Raw genomic sequence first — 16,725 nt, forward strand, 5'->3', positions numbered from 1 at the left:
GGGCAAAGATCAGTGAGTGTTCCAGGCCAATAACAGGCATCTCTACCAGAAAGCGAATGTCACATGGGATAGGTCTCCCTTTCCTGCTTATCTGCCCTCCTTTCCCGCTCGAGCTGGCTATTATTGTGAAGCATGAGTCTCCGTTATAGCATGTCCCAATTTCAAGAGATGCAACATTGCAAGTGGAAGACCCATCATTTTCTCAGGGGAAACGCAGGATGGGCAGAAATGCCAGCCTCACCAGCGAACTCTTTGCGCGACACGGGCAAATTTCACTCTCCGGGCTCTTGACAGGCTATTCGACTGCTATAACAATTCAGCTGTCTTCACCCGGCATTCACACTGGGTCACTGGGCTGCCACCATGAGGATTGACTCCTGTTTAATTTCACTCCCCCCCCCCCCCCCCCCTCCCCGCCCCCAGATTGGGGCATGAGTAAAATTATTGTGCTCTAATTGTCACTGGCTAGGGCTAGCTTCTGCAGGCGTACACATGAAAGATTGTGGATCAGGGCTGCGCTGACCTGAATTATCGGTTCCCACACATTTAGAATTCAGTGGTTGTTGCACTCAAAGCAGAGTGGAACTTCCGCCCAAAATAACCTGTTGAGGTTGAAAGACCAAAGATTAAGTTGATTAAAAGTGTTGATAGGGTAGATAGGGAGAAACTGTTTCCTCTGGCCAGCAGAACCCAGACCAAGGGGACAGAATATTAAAATTGAAGTCAGATCACATCCATCCTTTGGTCAAATACTCCATGACTCTGTGGCACCCTGGCCTCACGGACGCACAAAACACTCAGATCGAAAGCATACAGAAATGTAAGATTGATCTCAGCTCCTCAGTATCAGTCATAGGACCACACCCTTTATTTCGCGTGAGACTCCACAAACAAGAGTTTGGAAAATCCCATATGCAATCGACCCAGTTTCAGAACTGGTTGCCACCATCACACCCACAGTCATCAAGGCAACTCAAGAGGTTTGTCCCCGGCATTTCTAAAATGGAAAGATGCCGAGAAGCTCTATTCCTTCCATGCTTCAGTTCCTCAATGAAGCACTGGAACGATGAAACCTGTATGTACCTCAGTGCCCGCCACGTGGGAATGGTGTGTTGGTTTATAATTTTAATATGATTATAATTCAATGATTTTTCTCTTAATATCCCGTCCACCGTTTCCCTGTCACCTGTTGAATTTGTCATGTCATGATTGTCATGTTTTTAGCCTGATAGTCAATATAAGAATGCTTTGTTGCAAGTTACGCTGCATTCAGCCTTTGGGCTGTGAACGTGTTTCTTGAGTAAAATACCATTATTAAATTCAGGGCTGATGTCAGAAAGTAGCTCTTCACACAAATGAGTGTGGAAATCAGAAGCTCTCTTCCCCTAAAAGCTGGTAAAGTTGGGGGTCAATTAAAATGGACTGATTGGGCTGATGGTTGGCCTGTTCGGAGGAGGAGGAGCAGTCTCTGTCAGGGAGAGAACCTGAGAACATCTGACACCCTCAGAATGTAAGAAGGTAAGTAAGTGATTTTTACTCATTTTTACTTTTATTACCGTTTCAAATTGTGTGTGTGGGGGTGGGAAACTGAAGTGACATCACAGAAAAGCTGTGACCTGAGTGGCTGGTTGGGAATCTACACTAAATTTAAAAAATTAAGCATTGGTAACTAATTAAACCTAATTACTTAATTATAATTTAGTACTATATTTAGCTTTCACATTTATAGTAGAAATCTAGTGCTAGGAAACAGATGGTTAACAGTAACTTAAACATTTAAAAAAAAAACTTTTAATTTTAATTTACTAATTAATTGACGCAATGTCAGTTAGAGGGGTGCAGTGCTCTGACTGTGAGATGTGGCAGGTCCGGGAGGCTTCCAGCGTCCCGGATGGCTTCATCTGCAGAAAGTGCACCCAACCGGAGCTCCTCACAGACTGCATGGTTCAGTTGGAGCAGCAATTGGATGCACTTAGGAGCATGCAGGTGGCGGAAAGTGTCATAGATTGCAGTTATATAAATGTGGTCACACCCAAGGTGCAGGCAGAGAAATGGGTGACCACCAGAAAGGGCAGGCAGTCAGTGCAGGAATCCCCTGTGGTTGTCCCCCTCTCGAACAGGTATACCCCTTTGGATACTATCGGGGGGGGATAGTCTATCAGGGGAAAACAGCAGTAGCCAGAGCAGTGGCACCACGGCTGGCTCTGATATTCAGAAGGGAGGGTCAAAGTGCTGAAGAGCAATAGTAATAGGGGACTCTATAGTCAGGGGCACAGATAGGCGCTTCTGTGGACGTGAAAGAGACTCCAGGATGGTATGTTGCCTCCCTGGTGCCAGGGTCCAGGATGTCTCCGAACGGGTAGAGGGCATCCTGAAGGGGGAGGGCAAACAGGCAGAGGTCGTTGTACATATTGGTACTAACGACATAAGCAGGAAGGGGCATGAGGTCCTGCAGCAGGAGTTCAGGGAGCTAGGCAGAAAGTTAAAAGACAGGACCTCTAGGGTTGTAATCTCGGGAGTACTCCCTGTGCCACGTGCCAGTGAGGCTAGAAATAGGAAGATAGAGCAGCTAAACATGTGGCTAAACAGCTGGTGTAGGAGGTAGGGTTTCCATTATCTGGACCACTGGGAGCTCTTCCGGGGCAGGTGTGACCTATATAAGAAGGACGGGTTGCATCTAAACTGGAGAGGCATAAATATCCTGGCCGCGAGGTTTGCTAGTGTCACACGGGAGGGTTTAAACTAGTATGGCAGGGGGGTGGGCACGGGAGCAATAGGTCAGAAGGTGAGAGCATTGAGGGAGAACTTGGGAATAGGGACAGTGTGGCTCTGAGGCAGAGCAGACAGGGAGAAGTTGCTGAACACAGCGGGTCTGGTAGCCTGAAGTGCATATGTTTTAATGCAAGAAGTATTACAGGTAAGGCAGATGATCTTAGAGCTTGGATTAGTACTTGGAACTATGATGTTGTTGCCATTACAGAGACCTGGTTGAGGGAAGGGCAGGATTGGCAGCTAAATGTTCCAGGATTTAGATGACTCAGGCGGGATAGAGGGGGATGTAAAAGGGGTGGCGGAGTTGCGCTACTGGTTAGGGAGGTTATCACAGCTGTACTACAGGAGGACACCTCAGAGGGCAGTGAGGCTATATGGGAAGAGATCAGGAATAAGAAGGGTGCAGTCACAATGTTGGAGGTTTACTACAGGCCTCCCAACAGCCAGCGGGAGATAGAGGACCAGATAGGTAGACAGATTTTGGAAAAGAGTAAAAACACCAGGGTTGTGGTGATGGGAGACTTCACTTGCCCCAATATTGACTGGGACTCACTTAGTGCCAGAGGCTGAGATGGGGCAGAGTTTGTAAGGAGCATCTAGGAGGGCTTCTTAAAACAATATGTAGACAGTCCAACTAGGGAAGGGGCTGTACTGGACCTGGTATTGGGGAATGAGCCTGGCCAGGTGGTAGAAGTTTCAGTAGGGGAGCATTTCGGGAACAGTGACCACAATTCAGTAAGTTTTAAAGTGCTGGTGGACAAGGATAAGAGTGGTCCTAGGATGAATGTGCTAAATTGGGGGAAGGCTAATTATAACAATATTAGGCGGGAACAGAAGAACCTAGATTGGGGGCGGATGTTTGAGGGCAAATCAACATCTGACATGTGGGAGGCTTTCAAGTGTCAGTTGAAAGGAATTCAGGACTGGCATGTTCCTGTGAGGAAGAAGGATAAATACGGCAATTTTCGGGAACCTTGGATGACGAGAGATATTGTAGGCCTTGTGAAAAAGAAAAAGGAGGCATTTGTCAGGGCTAAAAGGCTGGGAACAGACGAAGCCTGAGTTGAATATAAGGAAAGTACGAAGGAACTTAAGCAAGGAGTCAGGAGGGCTAGAAGGGGTCACAAAAAGTCATTGGCAAATAGGGTTAAGGAAAATTCCAAGGCTTTTTACACGTACATAAAAAGCAAGAGGGTAGCCAGGGAAAGGGTTGGCCCACTGAAGGATAGGCAAGGGAATCTATGTGCGGAGCCAGAGGAAATGGGCGAGGTACTAAATGAATACTTTGCATCAGTATTCACCAAAGAGAAGGAATTGGTAGATGTTGAGTCTGGAGAAGGGTGTGTAGATAGCCTGGGTCACATTGAGATCCAAAAAGACGAGGTGTTGGGCGTCTTAAAAAATATTAAGGTAGATAAGACCCCAGGGCCTGATGGGATCTACCCCAGAATACTGAAGGAGGCTGGAGAGGAAATTGCTGAGGCCTTGACAGAAATCTTTGGATCCTCACTGTCTTCAGGTGATGTCCCGGAGGACTGGAGAATAGCAATGTTGTTCCTCTGTTTAAGAAGGGTAGCAAGGATAATCCAGGCCGGTGAGCCTTACTTCAGTGGTAGGGAAATTACTGGAGAGAATTCTTCAAGACAGGATCTACTCCCATTTGGAAGCAAATGGACGTATTAGTGAGAGGCAGCATGGTTTTGTGAAGGGGAGGTCGTGTCTCACTAACTTGATAGAGTTTTTCGAGGAGGTCGCAAAGATGATTGATGCAGGTAGGGCAGTGGATGTTGTCTATATGGACTTCAGTAAGGCCTTTGACAAGGTCCCTCATGCTAGACTGGTACAAAATGTGAAGTCACACGGGATCAGGTGTGAGCTGGCAAGGTGGATACAGAACTGGCTAGGTCATAGAAGGCAGAGAGTAGCAATGGAAGGATGCTTTTCTAATTGGAGGGCTTTGACCAGTGGTGTTCCGTAGGGATCAGTGCTGGGACCTTTGCTGTTTGTAGTATATATAAATGATTTGGAGGAAAATGGAACTGGTCTGATTAGTAAGTTTGCAGACGACACAAAGGTTGGTGGAATTGCGGATAGCGATGAGGACTGTCAGAGGATACAGCAGGATTTAGATTGTTTGGAGACTTGGGCGGAGAGATGGCAGATGGAGTTTAATCCAGACAAATGTGAGGTAATGCATTTTGGAAGGTCTAATGCAGGTAGGGAATATACAGTGAATAGTAGAACCCTCAAGACTATTGAAAGTCAGAGAGATCTAGGAGTACAGGTCCACAGGTCACTGAAAGGGGCAACACAGGTGGAGAAGGTAGTCAAGAAGGCATACAGCATGCTTGCCTTCATTGGCCGGGGCATTGAGTATAAGAATTGGCAAGTCATGTTGCAGCTGTATAGAACCTTAGTTAGGCCACACTTGGAGTATAGTGTTCAATTCTGGTCGCCACACTACCAGAAGGATGTGGAGGCTTTAGAGAGGGTGCAGAAGAGATTTACCAGAATGTTGCCTGGTATGGAGGGCATTAGCTATGAGGAGCGGTTGAATAAACTCGGTTTGTTCTCACTGGAACGACGGAGGTTGAGGGGCGACCTGATAGAGGTCTACAAAATTATGAGGGGCATAGACAGAGTGGATAGTCAGAGGCTTTTCCCCCGGGTAGAGGGGTCAATTACTAGGGGGCATAGGTTTAAGGTGAGAGGGGCAAGGTTTAGAGTAGATTTACGAGGCAAGTTTTTTACACAGAGGGTAGTGGGTGCCTGGAACTCGCTACCGGAGGAGGTGGTGGAAGCAGGGACGATGGTGACGTTTAAGGGGCATCTTGACAAATACATGAATAGGATGGGAATAGAGGGATACGGACGCAGGAAATGTAGAAGATTGTAGTTTAGTCGGGCAGCATGGTCGGCACGGGCTTGGAGGGCCGAAGGGCCTGTTCTTGTGCTGTACATTTCTTTGTTGTTTGTTGTTCTTTGTTTCTATATCCTATGTAATCACACGTGAAGCCTTCAAGATTGAAAGTGGGCATTTTTGTTGGGCAAGGGTATTAGGGGTTAGCAAACCAAGATGAGTAGATGGAGTTCAACCATAATATAATTGCATGGTGGAATAAACTTGAGGGGGCGACTGTTCCTGTTCCTGTGTTCCAACTGGTTAATTTTGCTGTGTGAGTCCAGGCAGTGACTGTTGGCAGACTCATAGACTGTGGATGGCATTGCAGTCAATCCCCAACTTGTCTTGACAAGTGGACACTTGCCAGGCAGAAGAGTAGGGGGTGACTAAATACTGCTTAGGCATAAAGCCCAGGCTAGGTTTTCACCTCTATCCCAAACCACAGGAAGAAACAAAAGCAATTGAAATGCTGTACTTGCCCTGGTCTGTATGGCTTTGGAGTGTACATCACTGGGGGAGGCTGAGATGGGGGCGGGTGGGGGGTGGTTGGGGTGCAAAGATTCTCGCTCATGGTCTTGAGGTTTCTATGTTGGGCAATGTCATGTGGTTACGAGATATGACAAAACACTCTCTGAAGTTACAAAATGCTTCCCATAAGGCAACTGTTAGTGGTCCCTTTTTGTCATTAATAATTTGGAGAAAGGAGTGGATTTTCATTAAGCTGTTATTAAACATTAGGGATAAAATTCCAGAATGTTGAGTCACTGGTGTAAAACATTTCAAGAAAAATTCTACATTTTCTCTTTCGGAACAATACTCCAAACCAATAGATAAAACCTTGAAACACGTATCAAAATCAGGCAATGGGCGCCCCAACCACATGACCTCCGCAGGGTGAATTTCAAAATCTCAGGGTAGGCGTGAAGCTGAAGATTTTTTCCGTGGTCACTGGGCAAGATCCTGGCCACCTTGTGGAAAGCAACACCATGTCAATCACCCTATGTCCTGTTCTGACCTTTTCTTTCTTGGCCCTGAGATCTCTGGTACTCTCCATTCCATTCACTCATTGCATCCTCCTGCAAGCAAATGGCGGAATCTTAAACCCCGTAGCCTGGGCTCAGCGAACAGTTTGCTTTTCGGTTCACCCATTCTTTTCTCCTCCTCTTTTTAAACTCCCTTGCTGCCCTGCACTGTGAACCTCAGCCATTCACCCTGGCTTTTCATTAAAAGCGTGGATTCTAAGAGAGCAGGAAGAGGCGCAAAGTGCTTGGCGAAACAAATGCTTCCCAAGAGGTTTGCTTTTCAATTTGATCGCAGACGCAATGGCTGGAAAAGAATACTGGCAGCAGCTTGGATTATCTCGGGAAGTACAGAATGATGAAGAAGCGTTCATTTCGACCTTCAGTCTTTCGCCCTTCCAAGAGCTGGGTACGTTGAAAACTCTGCTGCCCACATCCTAATATGCATTAAGTTTTGTAATCTATTACCCATTATGCTTGTTGACCTACATTAAATTCCAGTCCAGTATTTTCTCAATTTTAAAATTCTATCCTGGTTTATAAATCCTGCATCGGCTTCATCTCACCTTATCTCTGTGGTCTCCGCCAGACCTATAATAATAATCTTTATTAGTGTCACAAGTCGGCTTGCACTAACACTGCAATGAAGCTACTGTGAAAATCCCCTGGATGCCCAATTCCGGCGTCTGTTCAGGTACACGGAGGGAGAATTCAGAATGTCCATTTCGCTTAACAAGCACGTCTTTCGGGATTTGTGGGAGATAACCGAAGCACCCTGAGGAAACCCCTGCGCAGACACGGGGAGAATGTGCAGACACCGCACAGACAGCGACTCAAGCCAGGAATCGAACCCGGGTCCCTGACACTGTGAAGCAACAGTGCTATCCACTGTGCTACCATAACCCTCTGAGCTCTCTGCACTTCTCCAATTCTGGCCTCTTGTGCATCCACAAATTTCATCGCTTCATTGCTGACCGCCGTGTTTGCACTTGCTCAGGCCCTGAGCTCTGGAATTTCCTGCCCAACCCTCTCCACCTCTTCCTCTTCCTTAAAGGCACTCCTAATAGCTACCTCCTGAGTAAAGCTCTCTTTCACCCATCCTAACATCTCTTTACATGCTTCATTGGCAAATTTTAGCTGATAATGCTCCTGCGAATTTTCTATTATGTTACAGGCGCTACATCAATGCAAAGGTGTTGTTTGACTCTCCAAATCCACCCTCCAATGAGTGCAAGTCTAAAACCGTCCCACACTCCTCACTGAGGAAGCAGGCACAATGTTCGGAGCCAAATAGAAACAAGCTCCATTTAAAATCCACAAACAGCGAGGAAGGTTAGCCGGCATCTTTTTACATGGTTTGTAGAATGAATATTCGGCTTATTTCTGAAAGAAGGTGCGATTTCTTTCTGTTGGCTAGTTTAAAAGTTGAAAAGAAACTCAATATCAGAATCAATTAAGATAAACTATCCAAAAGCCGATCCATTCGGTACATGGCATCTTATCTTTTAGGGTTAACCATTTTTTGGGAAACAATAATAAGAGCTTTAACATTAAACTTTAAACAACAGAGACCAAACTCGCTAGTTCATTCTACGAGTATATATTAAGCATCATGTTTTGGTGACCTGCTCATTATAATACAGCTGTTGGACATTGTAAAGTCAGTGGCTATGTGTTGTTCAAGAAATTCCGATGTTTCTTCTGCAATCTGACCTGGTATCCTGAAACCCAGTGCTGACTGGTCTAACTTTGGACTGGAAGCATCATAGCTAGATCTGGTTTCTGTGTTGCAACCAGTCCTCTGCAAAAACTGCATGAAGTTCTCCTCAATGGACCCTTCTCGACTGGGCAGCCGGAGGTCCTCTTCCAGAGTGTGTTTGAAGAGGCAGTTGAGATGCTTGCTAAGCTCCCCTCTGATCTGTCGATTGAGGCATCCGTAAAAGAAGGGGTTGATGCTGAAGGATGTGTATCCGATCCAAGTAACAATTGTTTCCCAGAGGCCCAGAGGGCCTGAGCTCTGGTTCAAAGTGGAATGCAAGTGAAAAGCAAAAAATGGCAGCCAGCAGAATACAAACTGGCCTCCAACCAGAATGAGGATGATGGCTGCCTTCCCTCCGCCGAATGTCCGTTGTGGGGATGCCCTTGGCGCTCCGGAACTGGCAACCATGGTGGACCTACTGCTGAGCGATTCTGACCTTTGCCTGGGTGTGTCCATCCAGGTGGGCAAGGGTCTGTGTTGCATTGCCGCAATCCTGGCCACCTTGAACATGTTGCAGTACACTACCAGGATAATTAACACCGGGAACAAAAAATAAAACAGGCTGAAGAAAATGATGTAAACCTTTTTGTATGTCTCTCCGCCCCATTGCCAGGAACACTGATTGTTCACATGTGCTTGGGAATTCCAACCCAAGACTGACATTATTGACATTAAGATGGCTTTAATCCATATGCAGATTATGACGGACACCACCAGCTTCAGCGTCATCCTTACCTCATATCTCATGGGATGTACAATGTAATAATATCGCTCGACGTTAATGGCTAGTATGGACAGTATGGAGGCACTTATAAATAACATGCTTAGGAAGAGGTATATCTGGCACAAAGTATCGCCAAACATTATGTTGTCAAAAAGTGCGGAGTTGGACACCATTCCTAAAGGCATGAGGATTAAGGCAGCTGTCAGGTCCACTAGACACAGATGGAAAACAAAAACAAATTTTTTGAACAATGGAGTCCTGATAATTACAAACATCACTGCAGTGTTTCCAATAATCCCGACTAGGTCAACCAACAGCATGAAGAAGAGACCTATTGACTGGGAAACCAGATCTCTGTCCTTGGACACTAGGCTTTGATTGAAGAGCATTGGAGTAGGAGAGACTCTGTGCTGTCTTCCTGGAATGGAAGTATTCCAAGCCCATTCTGCAAAAACTGGGGCAGCCATGGGTGTGTACGGTGACGTAAGGATGGAGATCCTAAATCCTTTATTTCCAGTCCATCACCCATCCTCTTTTGGGAGAGGAACTTACCAGACGGTTGGCAGACTCTTTTTTTTCTAACCATGAAAACCCTGATGGGCCATCAAGATCAACCAATTCGATAGTTGGTACATTTCAGGCGAAATAGTTTTGGGTGGATGAATTGCCTTCAACTTGTGGTTTATAGTAGGTTTCATTCTCCAGAAAGAATAACTAGTAAATGCTTGACATGTCTCCTCCAGTTCAACTCTTTAGGTTTTGTTCCTCCATTGCCACTTCAGCACTGAGCTCACGCCATCCATTTCCAATTATTCAGCTGCATGAAAACCTGTGTAGAACAAAATAGTGAAAAGAATTAAGTCCATACAGATGTGGAAAGCTGGTTCTAATTTTAATATACGATCATTAGGTCCAATTTTAGAAATGCATGCTTTTGTTGGAGGGCTTAATTTGCTTTGCCAGGTGTGTGTTACGGAAATTTGGGTGGTGCATCCATTGGATAGCGGAGCAGGCTTGGAGGACCAAATGGCCTCCTCCTGCTCCTAATTCTTATGCTCTGGTGTTATCAGGAGTACTCGCTTGTAAAACCGAGCGTTGCTCAGGTAGAGAGCATAGGGTAGACTAGAGTGACTCATTTCCCAACTTCTTAAAGCCTTTCCACCACCTACAAGGCACAAATCAGGAATGTTATAAAAGCTTGCCTAAATGAGTAAAGCTCCAACAGCATTCAAGAAGCTCAACACTTATCCAGGACAAAGCAACCCAATTGATTCGTACTCCATTCACTACTTTAAACATTCACTCTCTCCATCATGGGTGCAGTGTAGCTGCAGTGTGTACCATTTCCACAAGCACATCTCACATCTGTAACCTCTACCACCTAGAAGAACATGGGAAACAGACAAATGGGAACACCACCACCTGCAAGTTCCCCTCCAAGTCACTCAGTGTCCTGATAGGGCGGCACATAGCACAGTGGTTAGCACTGCTCCTACGGCGCTGAGGACCCGGGTTCGAATCCCAGCTCTGGGTCACTGTCCGTGTGGTGTTTGCACAATCTCCTCGTGTCTGCGTGGGCTTCGTCCCCACAACCCAATGATGTGCAGGTTAGGTTGATTGGCCATGCTAAATTGCCCCTTGATTAGAAAAAAACCCTCAGCCTCCTGATTTGGAACTATAGACTGGATTCTTTGGCCACGTCTGATACAAGATCGTTGATGCACGATCAATTGCACAGAGACGAGAGTTGAATACAACTGAGGCTTTATTACTCTAAGATGTGTGGCCTCCTACAGCAGCTGGTGAAATGGCTGCTGTATAGGGAGCACACATATTTATACTCCGCCTACTGGGCGGAGCCAGCAGGCAGGGACTACCCTGTACCTGTAGTACAGGGCCTTGCCACACATCTCCTAATATATACAACAGTGGTGATTACCACAATCGCCACGTACGGGACGGGAGCCATATAAAGACCCTTTGACCATGAGCGGGAATTTCCGATCGCCAGGCGGGCGCAGGCGAAGAATCCCGCTCAATATCACTGTTCCTTCACTGTCACTGGGTCAAAATCCTGGATCTCCCATCCCAACAGCACTGTGGGTAAACCTACAGCACAGACTGTAGCGGGTCAAGATGGTAGCACACTACCATCTTCTCAAGGGAATTAGAGATGGGTAAAAAAATAAAATAAATGAAAAATAACTCAAAAAACTGAACCCATAAAAGGAACAAGATCAATGAGAATCTTCTGCTCTCTTCAACCTTCATTGTGAAGTGCACTGTGGGGCTTTACTTCTACCCTCGTAGCTCCAAAAACCCATTTCAGCATAAAGAGACCTAAAATATAAAATTATGAAAGGTTAGTTCCAACTGCAGCAGTGTCTTTTATCAAAAGATCAAAGGAGTTTGTTTTTTTGAATTTAATTAGCATCATTGTAACTTTGATCAAAAAGAACTGGTTTGTCTTCATTGTACAGCTTTGTGTTGGCGAGCATTAAATGGGCGTAATTCTCCGTTATCGGCGGAAAGTCCGCCGATCGGCGCAAAAAACGGCGCAAATCCGACTTGCGTCACGTCGGAAAAATGGGTCGATAGTCTCCGGCCCGAAATGGGCTAGCAGCGACGTAACGGGTTCCGCGCTTGCGCAGTGGTTCACGCAGTGCAGCGTCATACGCGCTGCACGGCGTGACGGCTCATAAGGCCGCGCTGCTCCCCCCCACCCGACCGGAACACCAGACCGCAACACCCGACTGGATGGCTGGCCGTCGCTCAGCCCCGAGGTTCGAGTCACGGGATGTGGAGGCGCTCCTGGATGCGGTGGAGCAGAGGAGGGACGCCCTGTATCCCGGGCACGGCCGCAGAGCTGCCCCACGCCACAGCCGGCGTCTGTGGAGGGAAGTGGCAGAGGCCGTCACCGCTGTGGCCCTGACACCACGGACAGGCACCCAGTGCCACAAGAAGGTGAACGAGCTCGTCAGAGCAGGCAGGGTGAGCCTCCCCCATATCCCCCATCCCCCATATCCCCCCCTCCCCCATATCCCCCATATCCCCAAGTGAATCCAGCCCTAACCTTAACCTCTGCAATGCACGCGCAACCGATGGCGTGCATTCATATACCTGCCTAACACTGTTGCCTTTTACTCCTGCCCCCCCCCCCCCCCACAGGAGAAGCGCGCACACAACAATAGGGAGCATGTGAGGACTGGAGGAGGGCCCGCTGATGAGAGGCCACTGACCGTACACGAGGAAAGGGCCCTGGAACTGGCTGGCGGACCTGAGGACCGGGAGGTTGCTGATGCAGAGGTCGGGGGCGTACTAGCGAGTGAGCCACCGACAGCCCGTCCCCATATCCCCCCTCCCCTATATCCCCCTCCCCCGTATCACCTGATCACTGCCTGATGTCTAACCATGCATGCTTCATTGTGTATCGCAGGACCAAACGTCCAGGCACCCATCCCCGCAGATGCAGACCGCCCGCAGGATGCCCCTCGGAGACCACAGGAGACGGAGAGACCCGCACCCTCCAGCATGCGACGCCCGCAGGATGCCCCTCGGAGACCACAGGAGACGGAGAGACCCGCACCCTCCAGCATGCGACACCCGCAGGATGCCCCTCGGAGACCACGGGAGACGGAGAGACCCGCACCCTCCAGCATGCGACGCCCGCAGGATGCCCCTCGGAGACCACGGGAGACGGAGAGACCCGCACCCTCCAGCATGCGACGCCCGCAGGATGCCCCTCGGAGACCACGGGAGACGGAGAGACCCGCACCCTCCAGCATGCGACGCCCGCAGGATGCCCCTCGGAGACCACGGGAGACGGAGAGACCCGCACCCTCCAGCATGTGACGCCCGCAGGATGCCCCTCGGAGACCACGGGAGACGGAGAGACCCGCACCCTCCAGCATGCGACGCCCGCAGGATGCCCCTCAGAGACCACGGGAGACGGAGAGACCCGCACCACCGAGCATGCGACGCCCGCAGGATGCCCCTCGGAGACCACGGGAGACGGAGAGACCCGCACCCTCCAGCATGCGACGCCCGCAGGATGCCCCTCGCACACCACGGGAGACGGAGAGACCCGCACCCTCCAGCATGCGACGCCCGCAGGATGCCCCTCGCACACCACGGGAGACGGAGAGACCTGGAGCAACAGGGAGACGACACCCCCGTCACGTGCGGGAGAGACCACCCAGCGATGAGGGGGGCAGCCACAGGCCCCCGTCACATCCGAGCCAGGACACCACTACCCAGGACACCACTACCCAGGACACCACTACCCAGGACACCACTACCCAGGACACCCCTACCCGGGACAGCACTACCCAGGACACCCCTACCCGGGACAGCACTACCCAGGAAGACGAAATACCGGACAGTGAGTCAGAGTGGATGGGTGGAGACGAACCCCCACCCCAAAGTGCCATGGACTCAGAGTGGGACGAAGAGCACGACACAACGCCACTGCTGTCACCAACACCCTCCACCATCGCAGAAACACTCACCACGGTTGGGCACTTTAGTGATGAGGCGTCTGGTACACTCACTGGTGCGCACAACACAGCCGTCCCGGTACAGCAGGTGGAGGTAGGAGCAGCAGAGGAGCCGGGCGGTCGGAGGGCAGCCCAGCCCAAGCGAACATCTGCCGCCCAGATGGATCCCGGTTCCTGCAGTTACGACACCCACACATAGATCCGATGCAACCACCGACCCGGAGACGAGCGAAGAGGGTGACGGGCGGCTTGCGGCGGCTGCGGTCGCAGGTGGAGGAGTCCACCCGCGTCCAGGAGCTGGGAGTGGTGCCGGTCATGCGTGCCACCCAGGCTGACACCGCACGGGTGGCGTCCGCGGTGGAGGCAATGGGTGCGACGGTGTCAGACATGGGGAACGGTTTGCGAGGCCTGGGGCCTTCCGTGCAGGCGGCGTCTGTGGCCCAGGAAATGGCTGCCCTCTCACAGGAGGCCATGAGCCAGTGCCAGCGCCAGATGGCAGAGGCGCTCAACGCCATAGCCCAGTCTCTGCAGGCCATGGCCCAGTCTCAGCAGGCCATGGCCCAGTCTCTGCAGGCCATGGCCCAGTCTCTGCAGGCCATCGCTGAGGGCATCGGCGCCAGTGGCCATGTGCGAGCCGGCGTCGCACTGTCACAGACAGGGTTTGCCAACACCCTGGGCTCCATGGCTGCAAACCTGCAGATCCCTGTCGATACCAACACGGGCCTCCAGGACTGGCAGCGCCAGATGTCGGGGGGGCTTCGGATGGCCAGTCCGTTCGCATCCCCCACCCATGTAGAGGCCTGGGGGCCATCGGGCACCCCGAGGGAGGAGGAGGTGGTGTGGTCCATCCCGGCTCCCTCTGTAGGGGAGGTCCCGGTACACCGCGACACCTCGGACTCCCCCCTTCCGTCCCAGGTGCATCGGGTGGGCAACGGGCAGGACAGGCTGGCAGCTCACCATCCCAGTCACCCGGGCCGCAGCCTGGCCCATCTAGGCCAGGATGCCCCAGGAAACGGCCGCCAAAGGGATCCAGTGTCAGAGGGCAGGAATCACAGGAGTCCACCTCCAGTTCTGCTGTACCGTCTGGGGAACCACGTAGACGTAGTCAAAGGGCCCGTAAGGCCAAACAATTAGACACTGAGTAAGTTGGCACGGGTGCAGGGCACAGATGAGTTTTAGGGGCTAGGGCACGTGCATGAACTCCTTTGGTTATTAAAGTCAATGTTACACCTACCGAAGCTGCCTTTGTGCTCTGTCCAAAGTGTGCGGGGGTGTCATGTACGTTGAGCGCAAGTGTGTGTGTGAGGGGTGGTCTTACCTCAGCCCCAGGTGAGTCTGCCCCCTTCCCCCTGGGCCGCCATCAACATCCCCCGGGCAGAGGACGGGACCGTGCGCTGCAGTGTCACAGCCGCATGCAGGGATGGTCCGGGTGGATGGTGGTACTGTGGCCATGGGTCAGACATAGTCCAACGATGTAGAGCCAGGAGCTCATCGCAGGGCGGGTTGTCATCATCCTCCATGGCCTGCGATAGACACGCGTCCACCCGCAACTGTGTGAGCCCGGCCCGTTGTGCTGCAGGTGGATCGGCAATGGGGGGGGGGGGGGTGGTGTGCATGCGGGTGGGGTGGGTGGGGTTGGGGAGGGGGGTAAGGGTGCTGGGTGGGTGGATGGGTGGGGGGTGTGGGTGGTCGGCTGTTGCCATGGTGTGCGGTCTGTGGCCATACTACCCGATTCCCACGCCCATCTAGTCAGTGAAGCGGGCGTCTATCAGTCTGTCCCGTGCCCGCTGGGCCAGCCGGTAACGGTGGACAGCCACCCGCCTGTGTCTACCCCGTCTGCCCTGACCATTGCCCCCATCCCCCTCATCTGGGGAGGACTGGGACTCTTTCTGCTGCTCCTCCACTCCACCCTCCTCTGCCTGCGGCACATCGCCCCTCTGCTGTGCTATGTTGTGCAGGACGCAGCACACCACAATGATGCGGCCGACCCTATCTGACCGATACTGGAGGGCGCCCCCAGAGAGGTCCAGGCACCTGAAACGCATCTTCAGCACGCCAAAGCACCTCTCGATCACTCCCCTTGTCGCTACATGTGCATCATTGTAACGGTTCTCCGCCTCATTGCGTGGCCTCCGTATAGGCGTCATCAGCCACGATCGCAATGGGTAGCCCCTGTCGCCCAGCAACCAGCCCCTCAGCCGGGGATGGCGTCCCTCGTACATGCCGGGGATGGATGACCGCGACAACACGAATGAGTCGTGTACACTGCCTGGGTGACGGGCGCAGACGTGCAGGATCATCATGCGGTGGTCGCAGACCACCTGTACGTTCATCGAATAGGTCCCCTTCCTATTAGTGAACACGGCCCTGTTATCTGCAGGTGGCCGCACGGCGACGTGCATCCCATCGATCGCGCCCTGGACCATGGGGAACCCGGCAACGGCAGAGAAGCCCACGGCCCGGGCATCTTGGCTGGCCCGGTCCACGGGGAAGCGGATGTAGCGGTGCGCCATGGCATATAGGGCATCTGTCACTGCCCGGATGCACCGATGTCTGCGATATGCCGGACAGGTCCCCACTCGGTGCCTGGAATGACCCCGTTGCATAAAAGTTCAGGGCCACCGTAACCTTGACGGACACGGGGAGAGGGTGTCCCCCGCCAGTGCCACGCGGTGACAGGTGTGCCAGCAGGTGGCAGATGTGTGCCACGGTTTCCCGGCTCAGCCGGAGTCTCCTCCTGCATTCCCGGTCCGTGAGGTACTGGTATGACTGCCGGGGCCGGTACACACAGGGCGCCCTCGGGTGCCTCCGTTGCCGTGGGGCCGCGACGTCCTCCTCCCCCTCCTCATCCTGTCGGTCAGGTGTCCCTCCAGCCTGGGCGGCTGCCGCCTGCCCCTCTGCGGCAGCCTGCGCCGCCTCTCTGGCACGCTCCTCCTCCTCCTCCTCATCCAGGGCAACATAGACATGAGCGGCTGCCACCACGGCGGCCAACATCGCTGGATGATCTGAAAACATGACGGCCTGGTGGGGGGAGGGGAACGACGACATGTCAT

At 51.6% G+C, this 16,725-nt stretch overlaps 1 protein-coding gene across 2 annotated transcripts in view; it reads right to left on the reverse strand.

The window, feature by feature from the left end:
* Positions 1-412: 412 nt before the first annotated feature.
* The window catches only part of LOC140393779 (G-protein coupled receptor 61-like), a 45,799-nt gene continuing 29,486 nt past the window's right edge, over positions 413-16,725 (reverse strand). For both annotated transcript variants that reach the window (XM_072480189.1, XM_072480190.1), the window contains one exon: positions 413-10,005. In XM_072480189.1, the coding sequence (XP_072336290.1) occupies positions 8,297-9,643 (1,347 nt within the window). In that variant the 5' untranslated portion in view covers positions 9,644-10,005 and the 3' untranslated portion in view covers positions 413-8,296. The remainder of the gene's footprint in view (positions 10,006-16,725) is intronic.

The sequence above is a fragment of the Scyliorhinus torazame genome, chromosome 17, assembly GCF_047496885.1.
Source record: "Scyliorhinus torazame isolate Kashiwa2021f chromosome 17, sScyTor2.1, whole genome shotgun sequence".
Taxonomy (NCBI): Eukaryota; Metazoa; Chordata; class Chondrichthyes; order Carcharhiniformes; family Scyliorhinidae; genus Scyliorhinus; species Scyliorhinus torazame.